Source organism: Natator depressus, chromosome 7 (genome assembly GCF_965152275.1).
Source record: "Natator depressus isolate rNatDep1 chromosome 7, rNatDep2.hap1, whole genome shotgun sequence".
NCBI lineage: Eukaryota > Metazoa > Chordata > Testudines > Cheloniidae > Natator > Natator depressus.
The window spans coordinates 12,648,081-12,668,774 of record NC_134240.1 but is presented as its reverse complement, the minus strand read 5'-3'; the positions used below and the strand labels follow the sequence as shown (position 1 = coordinate 12,668,774).

Sequence of the window (20,694 nt, the reverse complement as noted above, 5' to 3'; positions counted from 1 at the left end):
CACAAAGGATCTGTTCCATTTTTTAGTTAGCTCTGTGGAACCTATCAGCATCACAGCTTAGTTGCACATTGGTTACATCATTACATCTCCAGCCTCAAACTCTGAATTTACATATGTATATGAAGGAATGATTCAATGAAGTGTTAAAAGACACCTAGTGTTATTTGGCAAAGCTATTTTGAACAAATTTATGCTAATCTATATTAATTCAAATCCTTTTTTATTAGGCATAGCAAAAATAGCAAAGAAGACACAACACCTAATTACTAAGAAGGAGTCAAAAGAGGCAATTTACAATGAGGACCTGTGTAAGGCTGCTACGAAAAAATGCGTTGGAAACAGTGAAGCCTAAAGGAAACTGTATCTTCTGACTAAGGTACTCCAGTGGAAATGGCATGAGAAATCCCATGAGATCTTGCAATGAGAGCCTGTTATTGTATATTTTGGAAAGCCCAGCATTTCTGGTCTAAAAAAAGACTGTCACAGAAGTTTCCCAACTGCCACGAGATATAAGTAAAATTACTAGAAATTCTTATACTAATAAAAATGGGCAAAGAAGCAATAGCATTTTTTAGTCAAAGACATGATGTTACAAGTTTAACTGGAATCCCTAAAATATTAGGCAACTGGGCCATATTCCTGCTCTGGGCCATATTCCTGCTCTCATTTATGCCAATGTATGCCTAGTAAAGCCACTGAAATCAGTGGAGTTCCACTGGCTTTACAATGAAGAAGGTGACAGCAGAGTACAGCCATGTGTATCTCTAGGATATCTATGTCTCCCAGAAAGATGCTCATGGCCAGTGATGATCTGAAGTAAATCATCTTACGTACATATCCAAACAGAAAATGGTCGAGACTGAGAGAATCCAATTAGATGGTTCTATTAAAGTGATTTCAGGAGAACCAACAAATTAATGCAACTTACCGTAGTTGCACATAAAAACTGAGTAACTTGTGCACAACTTCACCGACCTCTCAAGATGTGAATGCAATGGCACTGCCTGCTGGCTACCCCCTCACACTGCAGCTCTAGGAGCCCAGGCAGCCTTAACAACCCAGCTGTCTTCTCACTCTTGCTCCATATAAATGGTATAGAGAGACTGTCATACATTGGACTGTTCCAAGACCAGATATTCAGGATAGGCATTAGACCACACATTTGCCACTCTCAGACCAGCGCTTTGAAGTCTTAAGCATCTCCTCCAAATTGTGATCAGCACTTTTGACTGCAATTGACTTCAGGGGGAGTTGAAACTGGTCAGCACCTCATAGGAGGTGCTCACACTGCCATAGGATCACCTGCTATTTTGTTGGCTGGTCAAAAGATACTGGCCTGTTAGTTTACATTAATCTGTCCCACTCTATTGACTTCAGTGGGACTGAAGGTCATTAGAATCAGGAGATATAAAAATATCTCAAGTATGTTTCCATCTATCATGAAAAGAAATAACCAAAGAAAAATGGAAAGTAGATGTAGATGCTACAAAAATCTTCCAAATTGTTGGGCCAAAGATTGGGTTTCTAAGCTAGTAACATAAAAGTTCAATTCCGCCATCCTCACTTAAACTATTACTGAAGTTATTAGTAATGTTGACTGAATAAGGATGTCAGTAACTGGCCCCCAAATTTGTTTCTTCATAATCAATATACAAAAGATTTCTTGCTCATTTTACCATATACAGTATTTGTATTTCTAGAAAATACAGGCTGGAGTTGGGGGTGAAAATTACTAACCTCATGACACTCTTACCTTTCTAAATATCTGTCCCATTAGAAGGCATTAAAAATTAAATAAAGATGAAATTATGCATGAAAAAACCTTATCCTTGGTAAATAATCTAGTATACATACCGGATTTAGCCAGCAACGTTTGTGTTTTAAAAGCTAGTTAACCAGTATTCAAATATGGCTCATACCACGATGTATTTTCATATGTAATGTAAATATATAATGTAATTAATTAGCCTCATTAGTCTTGAATGCAGCCAAGTGTAACTATTTTACTTCTTATACAGAAACTACTGTACTGATATTTATTTGCCATTTTCTGTCTTTTTAATTTTTCTCTCTTCTTTTGCAGAATGAACAACCCCCATGTTACTAAGGGCCCAATCAAAACCCATTGGAATCAATGAGAGTCTTTCCATTGACTTCAATGGATTTTGGATTAGGCCCAGTATAAACATTATATAACAATATATATAAAAGGTGCTAAATAAGAAACAGATGGAAAAATAGGGCTACTCCATCAAAAATTACCTATATCATAACTTGGGTGGATTAAAGTGTTCTGGATATATCTTTACATTCATATTATCATCCACTCCCATGGGGTTTGCTTTGAAAATGAAAAAATAGTGTTACTTGCATGCTATAATAAAAACACATTAAATAAATACTTGTGAAGATATTGGGGGAAAAAAAACATTTGATGTAGTAGATCATATTTACCTATATTCCCCAAAGATCTCATCTTTAATTGATTGAGCTTCAGGATCTGGATGCAAATCCTCTTTTTCTTTCACTGTACAAATGAAAGAAAGAATAGATCTGTTCACCATGCTGTTTCATGTATCAATTTTATTTTTGGCAGATTCTATGGGAAAACTGTCAATCATTATCTACAGCTGGAAGGCAACTAATTTAGTTAAGTGTTTTGCATTGCACAGAGGAGTATGTTTTCAAGAGGTGTAGAATGGGGTAGCTGCCTAATTCCCAAGGACCCTAGTCAGAGTTTTGCAGCTAAATCCTTGTATACTGCTTTGAAAATGCAGCCCCTACAATTTCTTTTACTAAGACACATTTCTTTCCTGTGTAATTCACGCTATATCTGGAACCATAATGTATATGTCATTATAATACTATTTAGTTGGAATATGAATTTAAAAATTGCCATGCTGGAAAAAAAGATGTACAGGTGCATCTAGTCAAGTATCCTGCCTCTATCAGTTGGTAATTCAGGATGTTTCCAAGGAAGGTGTAAAATTAGGGTGACCAGATGTCCTGATTTTATAGGGACAGTCCCGATATTTGGGGCTTTTTCTTATATAGAGCCCTATTACCCCCCACCCCCATTCCGATTTTTCATACTTGCTGTCTGGTCACCCTATGTAAATCCATGTAATTTGTTTACAAACCTAATTATGCAGTACCATGTGGGAAATTTCTTTCTGATTTCTGCTGACGATCAACGTGTACTACAGCCACTATTACTTTATCTTAGCTAGTTTAATTAAGATTAGATTTAGGAAAAAAAAAACATTGTGGGAACACAATTATTGTAACTGGGTATATAAAATAGGTAACTGCACATGCCCAAAAAAGGCAAATTAGAAGACTTTAGTCCAATAAACACATGCAGCTCTAGTGAATATGGACAAGATCTTTTAAGAAATGTTGGTCCCAAACCCCCACTGAAATCAATGGGAATTAGGCACCTTAAGTACCTTTATAAAAATCTGGCCCTGTGTGTACAAGTTAGGATCCCAGTTCTGCAACTGGATCCCCTAGCACGGCTCCCTGTGTTTGTATAGTGCTCAATGAAATAAAAAACATATTAGCACAACTACTGTGAAACAATAACATATAGGGCTGGATTGTAACCCTACCTGAGTAAGGGGCAATATGTAGCATTTTAACATTATAGCCTGTAGGTATAATGAAAATTATTGTAGTGTCTAATACAGTGGTGGGCAATCTGTGGCCCATGGGCCGCATGCAGCCCATCAGGGCAATCCGCCGCTTCCGCAGCTCCCAATGGCTGGGAACGGTGAACCGTGGCCACTGGGAGCTGCGCGTGGTGGTGCCTGCGGATGGTCAACGCCAGCACAATGTCTCGCAGCCGGCAATCAGATTACCCTGATGGGCCACATGTGGCCCGCGGGCCGCAGGTTGCCCACCACCGGTCTAATACTACCAAACTCCCACAGCCTTTACTTTTCACTTCCATAGCTCTTATCGTATATCTAATATTCCCATTTTTTAATTTGGAATACAAAATCTGGAGAAAAATAGAACAGAGATTTCTAATTGCACAGCTCAAACAACCCAAGTAATGCAATGACTAGATCTAGTCAGAGGACATTTAAGAAGTTACAATTCATATCAAATCACTGACAACTGGGTGGACCTGCCAGGGCATAATTTTAAAATTTCCATGTGTGAGACCTTGAATGAAAAATGACCGTCTATCAATATGATGATCAACTTGGTGTCCCTACTCACTTTAGTGATACAGGATCAGGGCCTAAACCTGCCCTGTTAGAAGTTGCTTCCTGAATCACACGTAAAATACCCTCACTAATGAAAACAATGAAACCCGTAGGGTCGCTCTGGGGCATAAGCAGATGTTAACCAGTGACAAGATTGCTAGTGGCACCAAGACCACTTAGAGAGAGATTAATGAGTCTGCTCTACAACCTTAGCTAAGAGCCATGTGGCTTTTAGCTCATGCAGCGAAGGCTCATGCATTTAGCTCCAGAGGTTCCAGGTTTGATCCCGCCCACCAACATCCGGGGTCTGTCGGTGTTACACTGGAAGTACAGAGAGCAGCCATCAGTATGCCTCCTAATGACCCCTCACAAGCCATGGAGCATTCTGGGAGCAGAACTAGGAGTGGGGCTGTATCACAGCCCCATGGAGATTCTGAGCAGTGCAGCAGCACACAAAGCAACAGGGGGAGGATGTTGTAACTTACACAGGCCCCCATGGCTGTCTCAATTACACCGAGGAGTCCCGGAGCAGCCCAGGATCAGGAAGGTTCAAAGGTGGCTTAAAGCCATCATAGTGCCTCCTCCTCTGGTTGAGTGTTCTGTGCTGCACCTCTTACAAATGGAGCACAGAATCTCATCAGCTGAGTATAATGTTTATTTAAATTCACTCAATGTTATATTTATTAAAAGTCACAAATACAAATTTTGTATTTCAGTTGGTATAAGTTCAACCTTTAGGGGACCGAAGGCAAAATATTGAGGCATTTCCACTTAAATAAGAAGTTATTGGTGTGAAGAAGGACTGCTATTATATACATATCTCAAAAAGGACGTCATTTACCTGAGTATTTTCCTCCTTTATTTCTTTTGACAAAGCACATAGTTAGCAGCAATAAGGTAAGCAAAGCGATGGCACACATCAGTCCAATAAACCAGCCTTGGGTGGAAATTCCCTCATAAATGCCAGCATAAGCTTTGTAAAAGGAGAGAAGTAAAAACATTTAACAAGAGGAAAATAGACCATCCTAACCAAAAAACCCACCATTTAATATTTTCTGAACTAAACCTGAATCACACCAAACTATCGCTATTTGCTGCTTTACTGATTTCAGTCTAACATTTTCAATGTAAAAACGAAAAAATACAGGACAGAAATAATAGGTCTGAGGAATAATGTTCACATTTAAGTAAATAAAGTGTCCGCAACATAATATACATAGTAATTCCAAAGGAGCATTTGATTCAGAGGATTAATGCCAAATAGGAAAGTTGGACAGAAAATTGATAGCCTCTCATGCAAGCAGTTTTGCGACAGAAATAGTGTTAAAAGTGTTTAGGGTACATGCAAACTGCTCAGCTAGTTACACTGAAGATGTAAAATGTAACAGCACCTACCCTATTAAAATGGCATAGTAGCTAAAACCTGTATATAATATGTATTGGAAATTATTTACGTGTCATTATTTACTACTGGGAAGACAAAATACAAGGCTGAATTGAAAAATGATGGACTCATTCGTGTTCCTATTGACGTAAATGGCAAGACGAGGCTAAGATTTCATTATTTAACTGTTACACTTTCATTGCACAACATAATATGTAATGTCAGTATTTCCTGAAATATTAAAAATAAAATAATCTTGTTTTATCACAATGGATTTATCACCCTAAACAGTTTCATTTCTCACCTCTCTCCCTCGTCTCAATTACATCTTCAAAAATGCTATTGTTATCAACCCAATTCTTAGTCACTAGACGAACTGTATATTCAGTACCAGGCTCAAGTGCCTCAATGGGGTGAAACTTTTGGGTGGGATTTACTGCTTCTGAAATCTTCCCGATCCCTTTACCTATGAAATGTACATAGTCAAGTCACATTGATTAATTCTATTAATTCAATAGCAGGACTCTGAAATGCACAGTTACAAATGATTTAAATAACAAGTGATAATAGAACAGCATACATGGATATGTTTAACATTTACCTTTGGATAGTTTATCTTATTTTTTAAGGTAGACAAGAAAATAAAGTAGAAAAGCATTTTATGTATTTGCTCTTTGATATTCTGCAGGATAAAATCAGTGTCAAACTGAAATAATCCTGAGATTTATGAAGGGCTTGTTTTAAATTTGCAGGATGAAAGTAAATATTGAAGGAATGACATATAGGACTATAGATCTGCTTTAACTAATGAATGCTTAATTTAAAAAAAAAACAAAAAACCTGAATATGGCCTGGGTTTATTTACACAATCTGTGACTTGATCCATCTTCCACTGAACTGAAGTAAATGGGACAGGACTGAGGCCCATATTATCCTGAAATAATATTACATCTCTCATAGGAACAATTACACTGGGATTTATACTCAAATTTTCCTTAGACAATAAATCTCCTTGTCCCCATTTATTTCACATTTGTACTGAAGCTATAAGCAAAGCTCTCTTTTAGGTATACCTGAAGTTTTCTTTCAAATGGATTTTCATATACAATCTTTACATGTTCCAACTGATATTTATTTATATGAAAAGTATTTGCAATCAATTTTTTTCTATGGTTTTCAAACAAAGTCAGTCTTGCACTCCTTTTGCTTTCAAGACTCTCCTTGACATGAACAGATGTTTTACCTGAATCCAGGACTGCAGGGTAAGTGATTTATTATGTATGTTTTTTTAAAAAAAGTATTTCATGCTAATTGCAAAAGGAAGCAACTGTTATTCACTGCAGTGAAGATAGCAGGATTTGCCCTCATCCTGGATACAGTGTAGTATAAATCATACGAATGAATCATAACTGTTCCTCTCTTTCAGGATTTTAAACAGTAACTTTTGCTAAAAATTACACAAGGAATATAAAACAGCACCCACATTTAGGGCCTGATCCAAAGTCCGTTAAAGTCTATAGAAAGGCTAAGAATCATTGATGTCAATGGGCTTTCAAATCAGGCCTCAGATTGAACGGTGCCCAGGTCTAGTATTAGACACTAAAGTTTGGAGGAAAGCATTAAAACATATGCCTTTTTACTTCTGTTCAGTGTCTTCATTTGCTTAATTTATCTGGTGAACATTCTAAAGTTAACTCATGAAAGGGATCTTATGGTTACTCATACATACAGCATAGCTCAAAAACGGCTCGATCAATTTGCGCTTATAACACGGACAGTAAAGCAATGCTGATTACTATTGAAACTGGTAAGCAAGCAAACAAAAAAGCTTTGAGTGATTAGCCCTTCTTGATAGCTGAAGGAAAAGAAAAAAAGAGATTAAGAGAGGAACAGACATGGTTAAAGGAGCTGTACATAATACGTTTTCCAAGGCAAGTATACATATATTACAATAAGTAGCTAAATTAGTAGACCACTGGGAATCAGACAGAACATGTTCAATTAGAATAATGCGGATGGTGAAGCACAGTGTATTAGCATAACTTAATCCATCTAGAGGTACGTTTTACAAAATGAACTACATGAAGCTAAGGTATAATTTTTAATCAAACTGCAAATTCAGCAACAAGACATTACAGGTGCATTTTAATTACATTTTGTAAAATCAGGATGTCAGAACAATGTGTTTCATAAAAAAAGCTACCCATAAAGTAAAAAGAAATAAAGCTCTGCTATATGAACTTTAATCCTGTTGGTCAGTAAACGCCATAAAACACTTAAAGATGTCAGCCAGACAAAGTAGTCATATTTTCCAGTCTGTATGCAGCATAGGTCTGATCTTGTAGCTCTACACACTGAGATCGTAAGCCAGCAAAGCACTTACATTTGCCCTTAACTTTAAACATGTGAGTTGTCCCTTGAAGTCAATTTTTTTAATGCCATGACTCACTTATTTAAAGTTAAGTGAGTTCAATCCTTGAGGGGGCCATTTAGGGATCTGGGGCAAAAATTGGGGATTGGTCCTGCTTTGAGCAGGGCATTGGACTAGATGATCTCCTGAGGTCCCTTCCGACCCTGGTATTCTATGATTCTATGTGCTTAAGTGCTCTGCGGGATCAGGGATTGGGGGTTTTGCCTGATTGGGAACAAAGTTTTACACCATGAGTTGTGCAGGACTTTTGATATTTGGCACCACAATGTTGTATAAAGGATTTTCTGTATCCTAAACTGTAAGATAGGAGTCGAGTGGAGATTGTGTGTGTGTGATTTCTTTCCATGTAAATCTGGTTGGCATTATAAAACTAAACACTGTACAATACCCATAGAAAAGAAATAATGCGTAACTGGGGAAGGGTTGGTAGAGGGAATAGAAAAAATAGTTTAGAATCCTGAGGGGGGGAAACAAAGACGTACTGGTAAGGAAATGTTTACTCAATATACTGAAAGGTCAGTGCACAGCAGAAATTAGCTTCAGAAAACTGAAAGCAGTTAGGTTAGGTTTTTAATCTACAATACAGGAAATAAGCTTTAGTAATATATTTAAGCTTTAATAATATATATACCACCAGCATTTGTCATCTCCCCATGACTATTTATCAGCCATATCATGGGATTCACATGAACATTAAACACTGAACTGCAATTTTACAATATTCCTATTGGGTTTAGAGATTTATGAGAACAATGGAACATACTTTTTTTTTTTAATTGAAGCCTATGGAATAATGGGAAAACAAGATAAATCTCCCCTAAAGACGTACTATAGTGCTAGTTCTCCAAAAGTTAGCACATCTGTTATGAAACTCACTTATTAAAAAACAAAGATTGGCAATCTTACAGTTGAATTATAATTGTAAGTAATATTTTAATTTATAACAGCACCTGTCTAAATATATCTGCCTGGAATAAATGGAAAGTTAAACTACACTTTCATCAGTTTTCCTCCACTGAATGGCTATTAAAAGCTTATAAATATGCATCATAATTACACTCTACCTTCTGGGCTTTTGTATTCCACGAGGTAGTTTGTGCTGATTGGGAAGGATCTTTTTTTACTGGTAATTTACAATTACCCTCACATCCTTAGAATCCATTAGATGAAAATTAGTAGGCCATCCTGCTTAGCTTGACACCTAGACCATCCACCTTGACTTTTGGGTTGTTGGACTTTTGGACAAAGCACAGAAGAGAGGCTAGCTCATTTTGTCTTACCACCATTTCTGTTTACCTTTTGCTCCTGGCCACAGTTTTACTGGCTGTAACAGGTGGGATAGGTGTGACTGTATTTAACTATAGAAAGGATTCAGTAGGTAATACTTGTGATGCTCAGAATAGCAGTCGGTGATCACCAGTGCCCCGGTTCAGGAAAAGTTTGTATGTACACCAGGGCTTGCAGAGTTGCTCCCAGTACATGTGCAGATCAGCAGTGTGGCTTGAGAGGGCAGAAGGGCTGCCTGAGCAGTTGTATAAATGATGCGGTAGTGGTGGAGGCCGGTCAATCAGTTGGTCATAGTTCAAGAAATAGTTCCATTAGGATGTTATTCTATACGGCTAAGAAAACTGTGTTTTTAGTCTGTCAGAATGTTGGGTGGCAAAAGAGAATTGAGTTGGATCATACCTTTGTTATGAGAGGCTACTATCATGATCTTGAGAGATGTCATAAAGGTTAGTATTCTAAGGCTGGGATATTAAATGAAGCCCAAGGGAAGTAGGTGCCCAACTGCCACTGAATTATAATGACAGGTTTCAGAGTAGCAGCCATGTTAGTCTGTATCCACAAAAAGAAAAGGAGGACTTGTGGCACCTTAGAGACTAACAAATTTATTTGAGCATAAGCTTTCGTGAGCTACAGCTCACTTCATCAGACGCATTCAGTGGAAAATACAGTGGGGAGATTTATATACACAGAGAACATGAAACAATGGGTGTTACCATACACACTGTAGCGAGAATGATTAGGTAAGGTGAGCTATTACCAGCAGGAGAGCGGGGGTGGGGGGGGGAAAGCTTTTGTAGTGATAATCAAGGTGGGCCATTTCCAGCAGTTGACAAGAACTTCTGAGGAACAGCGGGTTGGAAGGAGGAGAGAATAAACATGGGGAAATAGTTTTACTTTGTGTAATGACACATCCACTCCCAGTCTTTATTCAAGCCTAAGTTAATTGTATCCAGTTTGCAAATTAATTCCAATTCAGCAGTCTCTCGTTGGAGTCTGTTTTTGAAGTTTTTTTGTTGAAGAATTGCCACTTTTAGGTCTGTAATCAAGTGACCAAAGAGATTGAAGTGTTCTCCGACTGGTTTTTGAATGTTATAATTCTTGACGTCTGATTTGTGTCCATTTATTCTTTTACATAGAGACTGTCCAGTTTGCTCAATGTACATGGCAGAGGGGCATTGCTGGCACAATGATGGCATAGATCACATTGGTAGATGTGCAGGTGAACGAGCCTCTGTGTGGCTGATGTGATTAGGCCCTATGATGGTGTCCCCTGAATAGATATGTGGACACAGTTGGCAACGGGCTTTGTTGCAAGGATAGGTTCCTGGGTTAGTGGTTCTGTTGTGTGGTGTGTTGTTGCTGGTGAGTATTTGCTTCAGGTTGGGGGGCTGTCTGTAAGCAAGGACTGGCCTGTCTCCCAAGATCTGTGAGAGTGATGGGTCATCCTTCAGGATCGGTTGTAGATCCTTGATGATGCGTTGGAGAGGTTTTAGTTGGGGGCTGAAGGTGATGGCTAGTGGCGTTCTGTTATTTTCTTTGTTGGGCCTGTCCTGTAGTAGGTGACTTCTGGGTACTCTTCTGGCTCTGTCAATCTGTTTCTTCACTTCAGCAGGTGGGTATTGTAGTTGTAAGAACGCTTGATAGAGATCTTGTAGGTGTTTGTCTGAGGGGTTGGAACATGTAATGAGATTGGAACATGTAACTTCCTTAGGCTCCTTTGAAAATTCTAGTGATAGTTACTGTTTCATATGCATGGATTTTTCATTAACACTTGGATTTTTGTATGTACAGTAATCACTGTAACATACATAATTCTGTATTTTGTCAATGCTGCAACTCACTGGTAGCTCTGGATAGTATGAAATTTGGCAACAAAGATTGTTGAGTCAGATGACAATATATCAGAGGGGGATTTAGTTCTATTTTTTTTTAGGAGTTTCTCTTTCCATTTAAAATATATATTAATGTTATGTTGTATATCATTTCAGGTGGCTAACTACACGTATAGCAATATTGATCATCAGGTTTTCTTATGTCAATGTTTTGGGGGCAGTTTAAGAAATGCTACCTGAATAAAAAAGGTAGAAGTAATAATCATTTTCTAAACAGAGACAGCACACATTCTTTCATGGAGTTAAGCCTGAGATAAGCCCATAATATTTAATCAGCTCTCTCTAAAGATACAAAAAAAGGCTAAAAGCTAAACAACATTAAAGCTATAAATTCCAGGGTTCATAATTCTCACAGCAGAGGAAAAACTGCTGATCCTTAATAACAATTTGCTAATCTCCAGTCATTCATTTTAACATCAAACTGAAAATATAATTTAACTTTGAAACTTTATTTTTTTAAAATTTATTTTGCAATGTAATGCAAATGTTACAGAGCGGCAGTCATTTCCACCATTAGTAAAAATTCTCCAATCAAAATTATCCCTGTTCTACATCTAACCTCCCTCCCACCTTGCCCCCCCCCCGGCCCCTCCTCCCCCACAAAACAAACCCCTCTAACTCTATGTTGACTGATTGAATAATAATTTCTCTAGGTGACTGAAAAAGAAACTCGAGAACCCACGGTAACCCAAAAAGGATTCATTTCAAGTGCGACTGTGAGTCATCTTTTTCTAGTAATGAAAGGCCTTAATCTGAGCTTCTGTGCAAATGGAGTGTTCCCTGTGGTTCCCCATGACTTTTCCATACAACTCAGTAGGCACAAGTTCTGCACAGTGTTTTCTCAACCACCTCTGCCTCAGCATCTCAGCTGGGTTTTGCCACTAAATATTCACTTCCATTAGAATGCTGATTTAAGAAGTCTTCCCCTCTAATGACTGCTTATTACATACTGGATTTAGTTATTAGTGCTATTGGTGTTAGGGTAGTGACATGCAGGGTAGGCCTGGGGGATTACCTTTGGGACCTGCTCCTTACAGACCAGGGGCAAGCAAACTTCTTGGCCTGAGGGCTGCATCGGGTTTCAGAAATTGTATGGAGGGCTGGATAGGGGAGGGGGTCGTGGCCTGGCCCCCACCTCCTATCCGTACCCCCCCACAGGGGTCCTGCCCCATCCAACTCCCTCTGTTACCTGACAGTCCCCCGGGACTCCTGCCCATCTACACCCCCCCGCTCCCTGTCCCCTGACCGCCCCCAGACCTCCGCCACCCCATCCAACCCCTCCTCTCATTCCTGACTGCCCCCCCAGGACGACTGCCCTATCCAACCACCCCTTCTCACTGACTACCCCCGGAACCCCCACCCTTGACTACCCCCTGCCACCCCATCCAACCCCCCTCTCCTTCCTGACTGCCCCCCCGGAACCCCTACTCCCATTCACCCCCCCTGTTCCCCGCCCTCTGACCACCCCAACCCCTGTCCACACACTCCCCGGCCGAACTCCCCGCCCTGTAACCACGCTCCCTGGAGCACCGGTGGCTGGCGGCGCCACACCGCCGCCACCACCACCACGCAGCACAGAGCACCGGGTCAGGCCGGGCTGTGGAGCTGCACTGCCCCAGGAGCTCACCCTGCCGCTCAGAGCATGGCGCCGGCAGCGTGGCGAGGTGAGGCTGCGGAGGAGGGGGCCGGGGCCTAGCCTCCCCGGCCAGGAACCCAAGGGCCGGGCAGGAGGGTCCTGCGGGCCATAGTTTGCCCACTCCTGTTATAGACCATTGGTTAATAGTACTGGATTTGACCCTACACACACACATTGCAGAGGAGAACCACATTTTAAAGGAACTATGGAGAACTGGCTCCTTCCGACTCAAGCAAGGCTCTGGGCTGATGGGGAATTCTCTCCACACCAGGACATGCAATGACTGCAGAAAGCTGCTCTAGCCCATTGAGTGAAAACACGGAAGATTTTCCTGCCCCTAGCCCAGCCTGTTCATTTCCCACTTCCCCATGTGCTGTGATGCAGAAGTCCACCATGGAACTGTGGTATGAAGCAGCTTTGGGACCTGCCACTCTTTACAGGACAACCTGCACAACCTACTCCCCTGAGGTTAAAATGCATAAATTCAATAATCTTCAGCTATAATGGAAAACAAATGAGTATTTACTTTAATATAGCTATTATAAAGTCAGGTCAAATATGCCAGGCGCCAAACATGACTGAATACATATCCACAACCCACCCAGACAGCTGTACTTCTCTGGGACAGTTTATTTTACAAAGCCCACAATGTAGCCTGTGACAGCTGGATATACTAGAGTAATGGGAGCTATAGAAGCCCTAAAATAGATAAGGGAGGTAGATCATTTTTCTTTGAAAATGGAGCACATTGAATATGGGAATCACAGAGACAAAATAAAAACCAGAGCCGATAATGTTATTTTATAGAGTCTCTTTCCACAGTAGAACCACACTTTCAATCTGCCACTTTAAATCTGGGCAACTTTAATATGCCTTGACTTTTGAAAACACTCCATTTTTGAGAGACTGTGTAACTTGTTTAACTGAGATAGTTACACATTTTATCATCCTTTTTGTATTTTGCGTGCCCGCCATTCCTCACCTCAAAAAAATGAGAAAGTCACAGAAATGTGTGTGATTTCCTCAGCCAGATGGCACAGATTTTGCACACTTTAAATGAGCCTGGACCAAATTTAGCCTTCAGATAATTACAAAAAACTCCTTTGGGATTTCAATGTAAGCAGGAGAGCTGTATCTAAGGATGGACATTGGTACTATCAGGTGGCTCTCCTTTAGATTACTTGAAAAATTTGTGTAATAGGGCACAAAAGTAACAGCAGATTAGGACCCTTAGAATTTACAGAGATTATGCTGTTCTATTTGATGTGCAATCTGCCACTCTGACTTTCAGTAGAATCCCTTGCTGCCATTGCCAACAACATCTTTTGAAAGAAAAGAAAGAAAACATGGGAAAATTAAAAAGTCAAAATTCCAATTTTGCATGTTTCCTAGCCATACGTTACTGACAGCGTTACCAACAAAGATCCTTTTAAAACCTAGAGTGTTACACAGGGTCATGCAAATTAATAACAACATCCTAAATGACCAAATGTAGGACTCCTGATCTCAGCAAAGAATACAAGAATAAATGGGTAATGAAGTAGCACTGTATTTTTCTGGGATCAAATTAAAATAAAATAAAAAAAATTATATAATATATATATATATATATATATATATATATATATATATATATAAATTATGTTGTCAAAGACAAAACTCTAACCCATTTTAATCTGATTTCTTAAATTATCTTTTTCAATTTAGCCATTAATCTCATCTACCAGCAAAAAAAGTCACACTTCCCTTAATAGTAGAATAAACGGGGAACGAAAAGGATGCTGGAAGTAGAGGCCATTTATTAATATAGCACCAGATTCTGCTTGGCCCTGAAACAGCTGCACAGTACAGTGGTTTTGGAGGACATATGCAGTGTATGGGTGGGCTTGACTTAGATCAGTGAAAAGGCATCAGTTCAGCCTTATGATCAATATAGTAATACAACCACAGCCAGTTACCTAAGGGGAAGAAGGTGGCAGAATAACCCAGCCTAGGGTGAGTCTGGTCGCTTAAATGAAATAAGATCTGGTCTGTGATAGAAAACCTTACCTATCAGGTATTGGGTCTGGGAGGGCAGCATTATCATTCAAGCCTTTTTGATGATGGGAGTCCACATGAACTACAAAGGGAGAATAATAGAATATTTTGCACCTTGGTATCTGCTGGTATCATAAGAGCTGTCCTGAATCATTTCATGAACAAGGGAATATGTTTATGTGTGGAATTAGAGGTGGAATCCTGGACCCAGATTTGGACGCGGTACTCTGGTCTGGGTAGGTTGATTCATGGAAATAATTTCTCACAGACTGCAGGTATGCAGGTATTCAGGAGATTTTCTGAAGTCCAAGGAGAGCACGAGAGAGAGAGTGTGTGCGTGCGAGAGATGTAATTAAATGAGCTGCTGATTTCACCATTGGATAGGCAATCTTTGGACATTCTGTGTGGGATGCAAAAGTGGGAAATTTGTCTTTAGATCCATGCATGGATTCGGAAGGATACTGAGAGGCATCGCATGCACAACCAGGTCTCATTATGCACAAAAATTCATTAAGGATTAAATCATGTGGAAGAAGGCAAAAGGCAATGGGGTGTCTCTGTTTCACGGACGGGGCCTTAAACGCTTCTTAGTAACTGGATCCTGAAATCAGGCTTGCTACATTCGCTGGATTAAGAATCATTTTTTGCCAGGAACTGTGCTTTGACTTCAGCACCTGAAGAGACTATGCAGGGTGAAAGTCAGCTAAGATATTAAATTTCATGGTTACAATGTTATCAGTGTTAAAAATGATGAAGCCAGGCCATTTCTGCTTATCACATTTTCTTTGTCCTTTCCTGTGGTATGTCAAAAGCAATTATTGTTGATTAATATCTAGGAACTTGTTCATTGGTACAGTAGAACTTTCAGAGTTCCCGAGCAGAGTGTATTTGATTTCAGCTGAATGAGACAGACTGGCTTGTTCTTCTAATTTTCTTGTAAATCATCGAATGTTAGAGCTTTAGGAGGACAGCAAGTAGCCTACAAATGTATTTCACTGTGTTAGTTTATGGGAAAATAATGCTATGTATGGAGCAAGTGCACTACTGTTAGCCTTATGTTAATCTTGATTTGTGGGATTCCCAAATTCTGCCCTCAAATGACAACACATGGCTTCCATTAATATTTCTTGGAATCCAAAATGTCCATTTAAGGGCAGAATATAGCCATATAACATTATTGAAAACAGGTTTTTGTTGTTCTCCAACTTCCTGTTAGTGGTTACTAAAAGCTAACTGCTAGTTTTGATAAAAATCAGCTGAGTTGATTGGTTGGTTGAAGCTGCTGTATAGTGACACGCAATAGCTAAACCTTTTTTGTGTGTTTGGAGTATCTGGGTTCCTACATTTAAAAGTTCACTGATTGTGCTAAGGCAAAGCAAATTTAAAAGCAAACAATTTCCTCTAATTAGAGAGGAAAATGTCAAAGCTGGAGTAGTCTCAATGGACTTTCCATTATCACTAAAACTCCTCATCATCAAATGATACCTCCATTAACTTACTCCCTTCTGTCATTGTTAGTCCTTCTTCTGTGATTGGTTTCCCACAACCTTTTATAGTACAGGCCCTCACATAGAATTTATACTTGGTGCTCGAGCTCAGATTTGAAATCCTCCAGCTGAAAGTCGAAGGGTTTGTAATATTGACGTCATTCAGTGCTCCAATCTCATCTGTCTCATTTACTGAAAGAGAAACAATAGAGTTCAGTCAAGCATGGCAGCTAAATGTTACCAAAATGCAAATGTGTCAAGAAAGCTGATGGAGAAGATGCAGTTTACAGTAAGCTGGAAGGATGGCACTTTAAATAAATGTATATCTTACTACCCTGATACATTTGTGAGTCTTCAAATGGGATTTACCGTGTCTAAATCAATCAACTACACAATTGGGTATTATGATAGTTGAAAAGGCTCTATGATTCTAGAGATCTAGTTACTGAACAAAGAGAAAGGCCTGAGTTTTAGAGCTATGCAAAATGTTTGTCTAGAACCCTAAATGCACATTAATTGAGACTGTTCTTGGATTTTCATTTTGCTCCCAAACATCTGCCCATGTCCTTAAACTTTGGTAGGCCTGCAGTCACGATGCAAGCTTATGGGGTGCTTCCAGAAAGTATAGTAGCTGGCTGCTATTTAAGGAATGGCCATTTGAACACCCATAGCTGGCCCTCTCCAAAAATGGAGAGCATCCAACCACCACCCCTATAAAAGTACTACAAAAGTAAGAGTGCAGTTGCCTTAGTAAGGATCAGTGCTGAGCAAAAAGTTCACAACAAACAAGTTCTTTGGCGACGTGTGTTGTATGCCCACTCCATTCTCAACAGAGTACATTGAATTAGTGTCCAAACTTACCCCCAGTGTCTGGCTGTACTGGTAACTCATAATCAATAATTCAACATAAACTTTCCTCCCTAACCTTGGCTGCTCCAGAACCATATCTGTTCTATCTCCTTAGCTCCTTCTGGCCCCAAAGAAACATTTCTATTTCCTTGATCTCCTGGTTACGTATCATTGGACCCACCTGATCATGACTCAGCAGTAATTACCCTGACTCTAAATGTAGGGTTTTTACAAACAGGGGGAGAGAATTTGCTGAAGAGAAATCATTAAAAAATCTGAATAAATATTCACCAGAAAAAGTTTGCATTATTTGCCCAGCTGTACCAACTATGCGTGTTTAAAGATTCTAAGCCTATGCACACGACTCATGAATTATCATCACAAATTATTTCTTCTTTGAAGAGTCAGGTGCATTTCTAAAAACAGCTATAAATATTCTATGTGCTGTTTAACTATTGGGTTAACTATCTGTGAATTTGAAAACATGTATTACATGATTTGATTAGTCTGAGAGTCTTTGAATGTATCATGATTGCACTTTGGGCTTATCTAGACAGAAAAAGAACATGCTGAAATCCTTTTTCCTTGGAAAATGGAATTCGCCTGCCCCCAGCAGGCTAAACTAAAATCTGTAATTTTGGAACATTTTTTCTGTGATGAACAAGTTGTTACTTAAAATTTAAAAGGATTAGTTTTAAGTTACTGTCTATTTTAAATAACTTTATATTAAAATAATGTTTGATTTAAATATGATCTATTTGCTAAAAGTCTACATCAAAGTAGAACATGTACTTACTTATCTGATATTGCAAAATGTAGCCAGTAAGGAAGCCATTTGGTTTTCTGGGAAGTCCCCATGACAAAGTGACAGAATCCTTATCTTCGTTTAGTAATCTTAGAAAACGTGGCTGTTCAGGGACTGGAAAACATAGGAATTAGCTTAGTGTCACTGAATGTAGATCATATCTTAGCAGCTCAGTCTCCATACATTCCTGTTAGTATGGCATATAATTTCATCCAATATGTACAATTCTCCATTCTCAGTCAACATATGCTAGATGCTTAGGGTCTGATCCAGCAAGATGCTTGCTAAACACCTTTTGAGAGTCCTCGGCCTTGTTAACTGCCATTTACTGCATAGACTTGGACCCTTCTATTGGATAATCATATTAAACACTTTTTTTATGCCAGCATAATAATATAGAGTCACACAGAGTTCTTAGTAGAATTAATTGGTCTGATTTCAAGGAAGATGTTCGTTTAATTTCTTCCACCCCCATATTTTAATTTTTCTTACCTCCTTCTGGAGTTTGGAATACAGTTGGAGAGCTTTCAGGTCCAGCTCCTTTTGCATTGAAAGCCAAAACAGTTAAGTGAAATTCACTAAATGGCTCTAGACCAGGAATCATGCCATAGTTTCTGTCTCCTGTAAATGTTAGGAAGTGTTTATCTGGGTGATGTTGTTTTCCATCCAGCAAACTCCTTGTTTTCCACCAAATGACCTGTATTGAGAAGGGCAATTCTGTAACAGATTAAGTTCTATGGGGATGAACACTGCATTGATTTCCCCCAACCTCACAGCAATTGCTTTAAACTTAGACAGGATTCACCTAACACAGCATGAAAAGACATCTGATTATTTAAAGAATAAATTATGACAACCTTATATCCTTTTAAGTGTCCACGAACTCGGTCTCTTGGAATGCTGGACCAGATCGCTTTAACTAGCGTACTATTCATCACTTCCACCATTACACTTGAAGGAGCAGCATCTGGAACTGTAAATATGTAGGTGTTACATACTAAGGATACTCCCTAGGATTTATTTTCAAAGAGTAGCTCTACACTTATGCTGGCGTGTAGAGTACAGACACCGCATGCCCAGCTAGCATGGGTAGAAACAACAGCACAGATGGTGAGGCACTGCTCAGGTGAGTAGAGTGCCCTACATGCCTGAAATCTAGGGTGTGTGCCCTATACATGGGTCTCTACATGCCAAAGCAGTGTCTCTGATATCTACACTGCTATATTTAGCAGTGTAGTGTCCCACAGCCTCCCTGTTGTCAGAGCCTTTCCCCACCACAGAGAAAGGCTCCAGCTGCAGGGAGTGCTGGAATCTTTCCCTGCCACAGTGAAAGTCTCTGGCAGAGGGAAAAGTCTTTGGCAGCTCCCCAGAGTCTTTCCACACTGCCTCCCCACTGTCAGTGTCTTTCATTGTCACGTGTAGCTACACACTGCAGGCAGTGTGAATGTAGCCTTCCTTTCATTGTGCCGTGTAGTTACACGTATCCTACACGCAACAGCAAAGATAGGCAAGTGTAGACAAGATCATAGTGTCCGTCCCTCAGCTACCCAACCTGGCTCAAGTTATAGAGACTTATGCTTTTAAGTCTGGAGATTCCCCCAGTTCAGTTCCAAATGGAGGCCGTCACATCTGTATCAGTGAGGATAAAAAAAAGAATTATGATTAACGCCTCATTCAAAAAAGCAATCTTAGAGTTCTTTCTGGAAGCAATTTTCTTTTAACTAAATCAACTGGTTAAAGAATAGGGTTTTAATCACCACAGAACATCAAGAAATCTACTCCAGAACCTGAAATACCTAGACCCAGAGTCAATGGCACATCAGTGGATACAGGATCAGGTCCATAGAAAGCATATTGCAAGTGAAACTGAACACATGCAGAGAATTCTCCCTTTTTACTTACTTTCACTATCTACCAGATGATATGATGTTCAGTGTTAATATTGTGACTGTGAAAAACCACATGTCCCTAACCCCGCACTCACTACGAGGGAATAGGGGATGGGTATTGTTTACTACCATAAACAAATCTCATTTAGACTCCCAGTAGTAAGTGTTTACAGGGTCAGGCCTTCAATTAACAAACTATCAGAAAAATGAAATATGATAAAAATTGCAGGCCATGTAAAAGACCTATTTTGCAAACATTAATAACTCATCTACTTAGAACACGTCATTCAGTGGAATCTGTAAACAAAACCTAATTGAGGGTTAGTTTCTTTGTATAATGTCCATAAGAGTTTCCTCTTTGGGCCATTTTTTGATGTTAGGATGATGATAATGATAGCTTTTATAGCACCTACTGGGGCTAGGCACAGACTAAGTTCATGTCAAGAGGCAGTCAGAGTAAAGAGGCTGAAGGAACAGTAACATCTATAAGATCATTCAGTTCAGCAGTTGCTAGTGCACAGCATGATGGATTAAAGAAGGATTTTGGTTGTTTGTCCATTTGAATAAGTGATAAAGTAAACAGTTGTCTTAGTTGGCTAATCCCTTGCAGGCTTTTTTGTAGGCCATTCAAGCTGGCCATCTATTTTTCTGTTAGGAAACACCTTGAAGGTTTCAGACATGGGATGAAAACTGCCCGACTTTACATAATAAAATTAATCTGCAAAATCTGAAAGATATACAATTTGTAGACACTTCTGACCCTTGCTTGCCAGCAGTCCTCAG

At 39.5% G+C, this 20,694-nt stretch overlaps 1 protein-coding gene across 6 annotated transcripts in view; it reads right to left on the bottom strand.

The window, feature by feature from the left end:
• Nucleotides 1-20,694, bottom strand: part of CHL1 (cell adhesion molecule L1 like) — a 190,592-nt gene that overhangs the window by 8,129 nt on the left and 161,769 nt on the right. For 4 of the 6 annotated variants that reach the window (XM_074957512.1, XM_074957510.1, XM_074957513.1 and 1 more), the window contains 7 exons: nt 18,880-18,995; nt 18,515-18,719; nt 18,014-18,136; nt 16,381-16,560; nt 5,903-6,064; nt 5,056-5,187; nt 2,455-2,527 (listed from right to left, as the gene is read on the bottom strand). In XM_074957512.1, the coding sequence (XP_074813613.1) occupies nt 2,455-2,527; nt 5,056-5,187; nt 5,903-6,064; nt 16,381-16,560; nt 18,014-18,136; nt 18,515-18,719; nt 18,880-18,995 (991 nt within the window). Of the gene's footprint in view, nt 1-2,262; nt 2,342-2,454; nt 2,528-5,055; nt 5,188-5,902; nt 6,065-10,071; nt 10,980-16,380; nt 16,561-18,013; nt 18,137-18,514; nt 18,720-18,879; nt 18,996-20,694 lie in introns of those variants that run through there. The other 2 variants (XR_012640166.1, XM_074957514.1) reach the window with 2 other exon arrangements.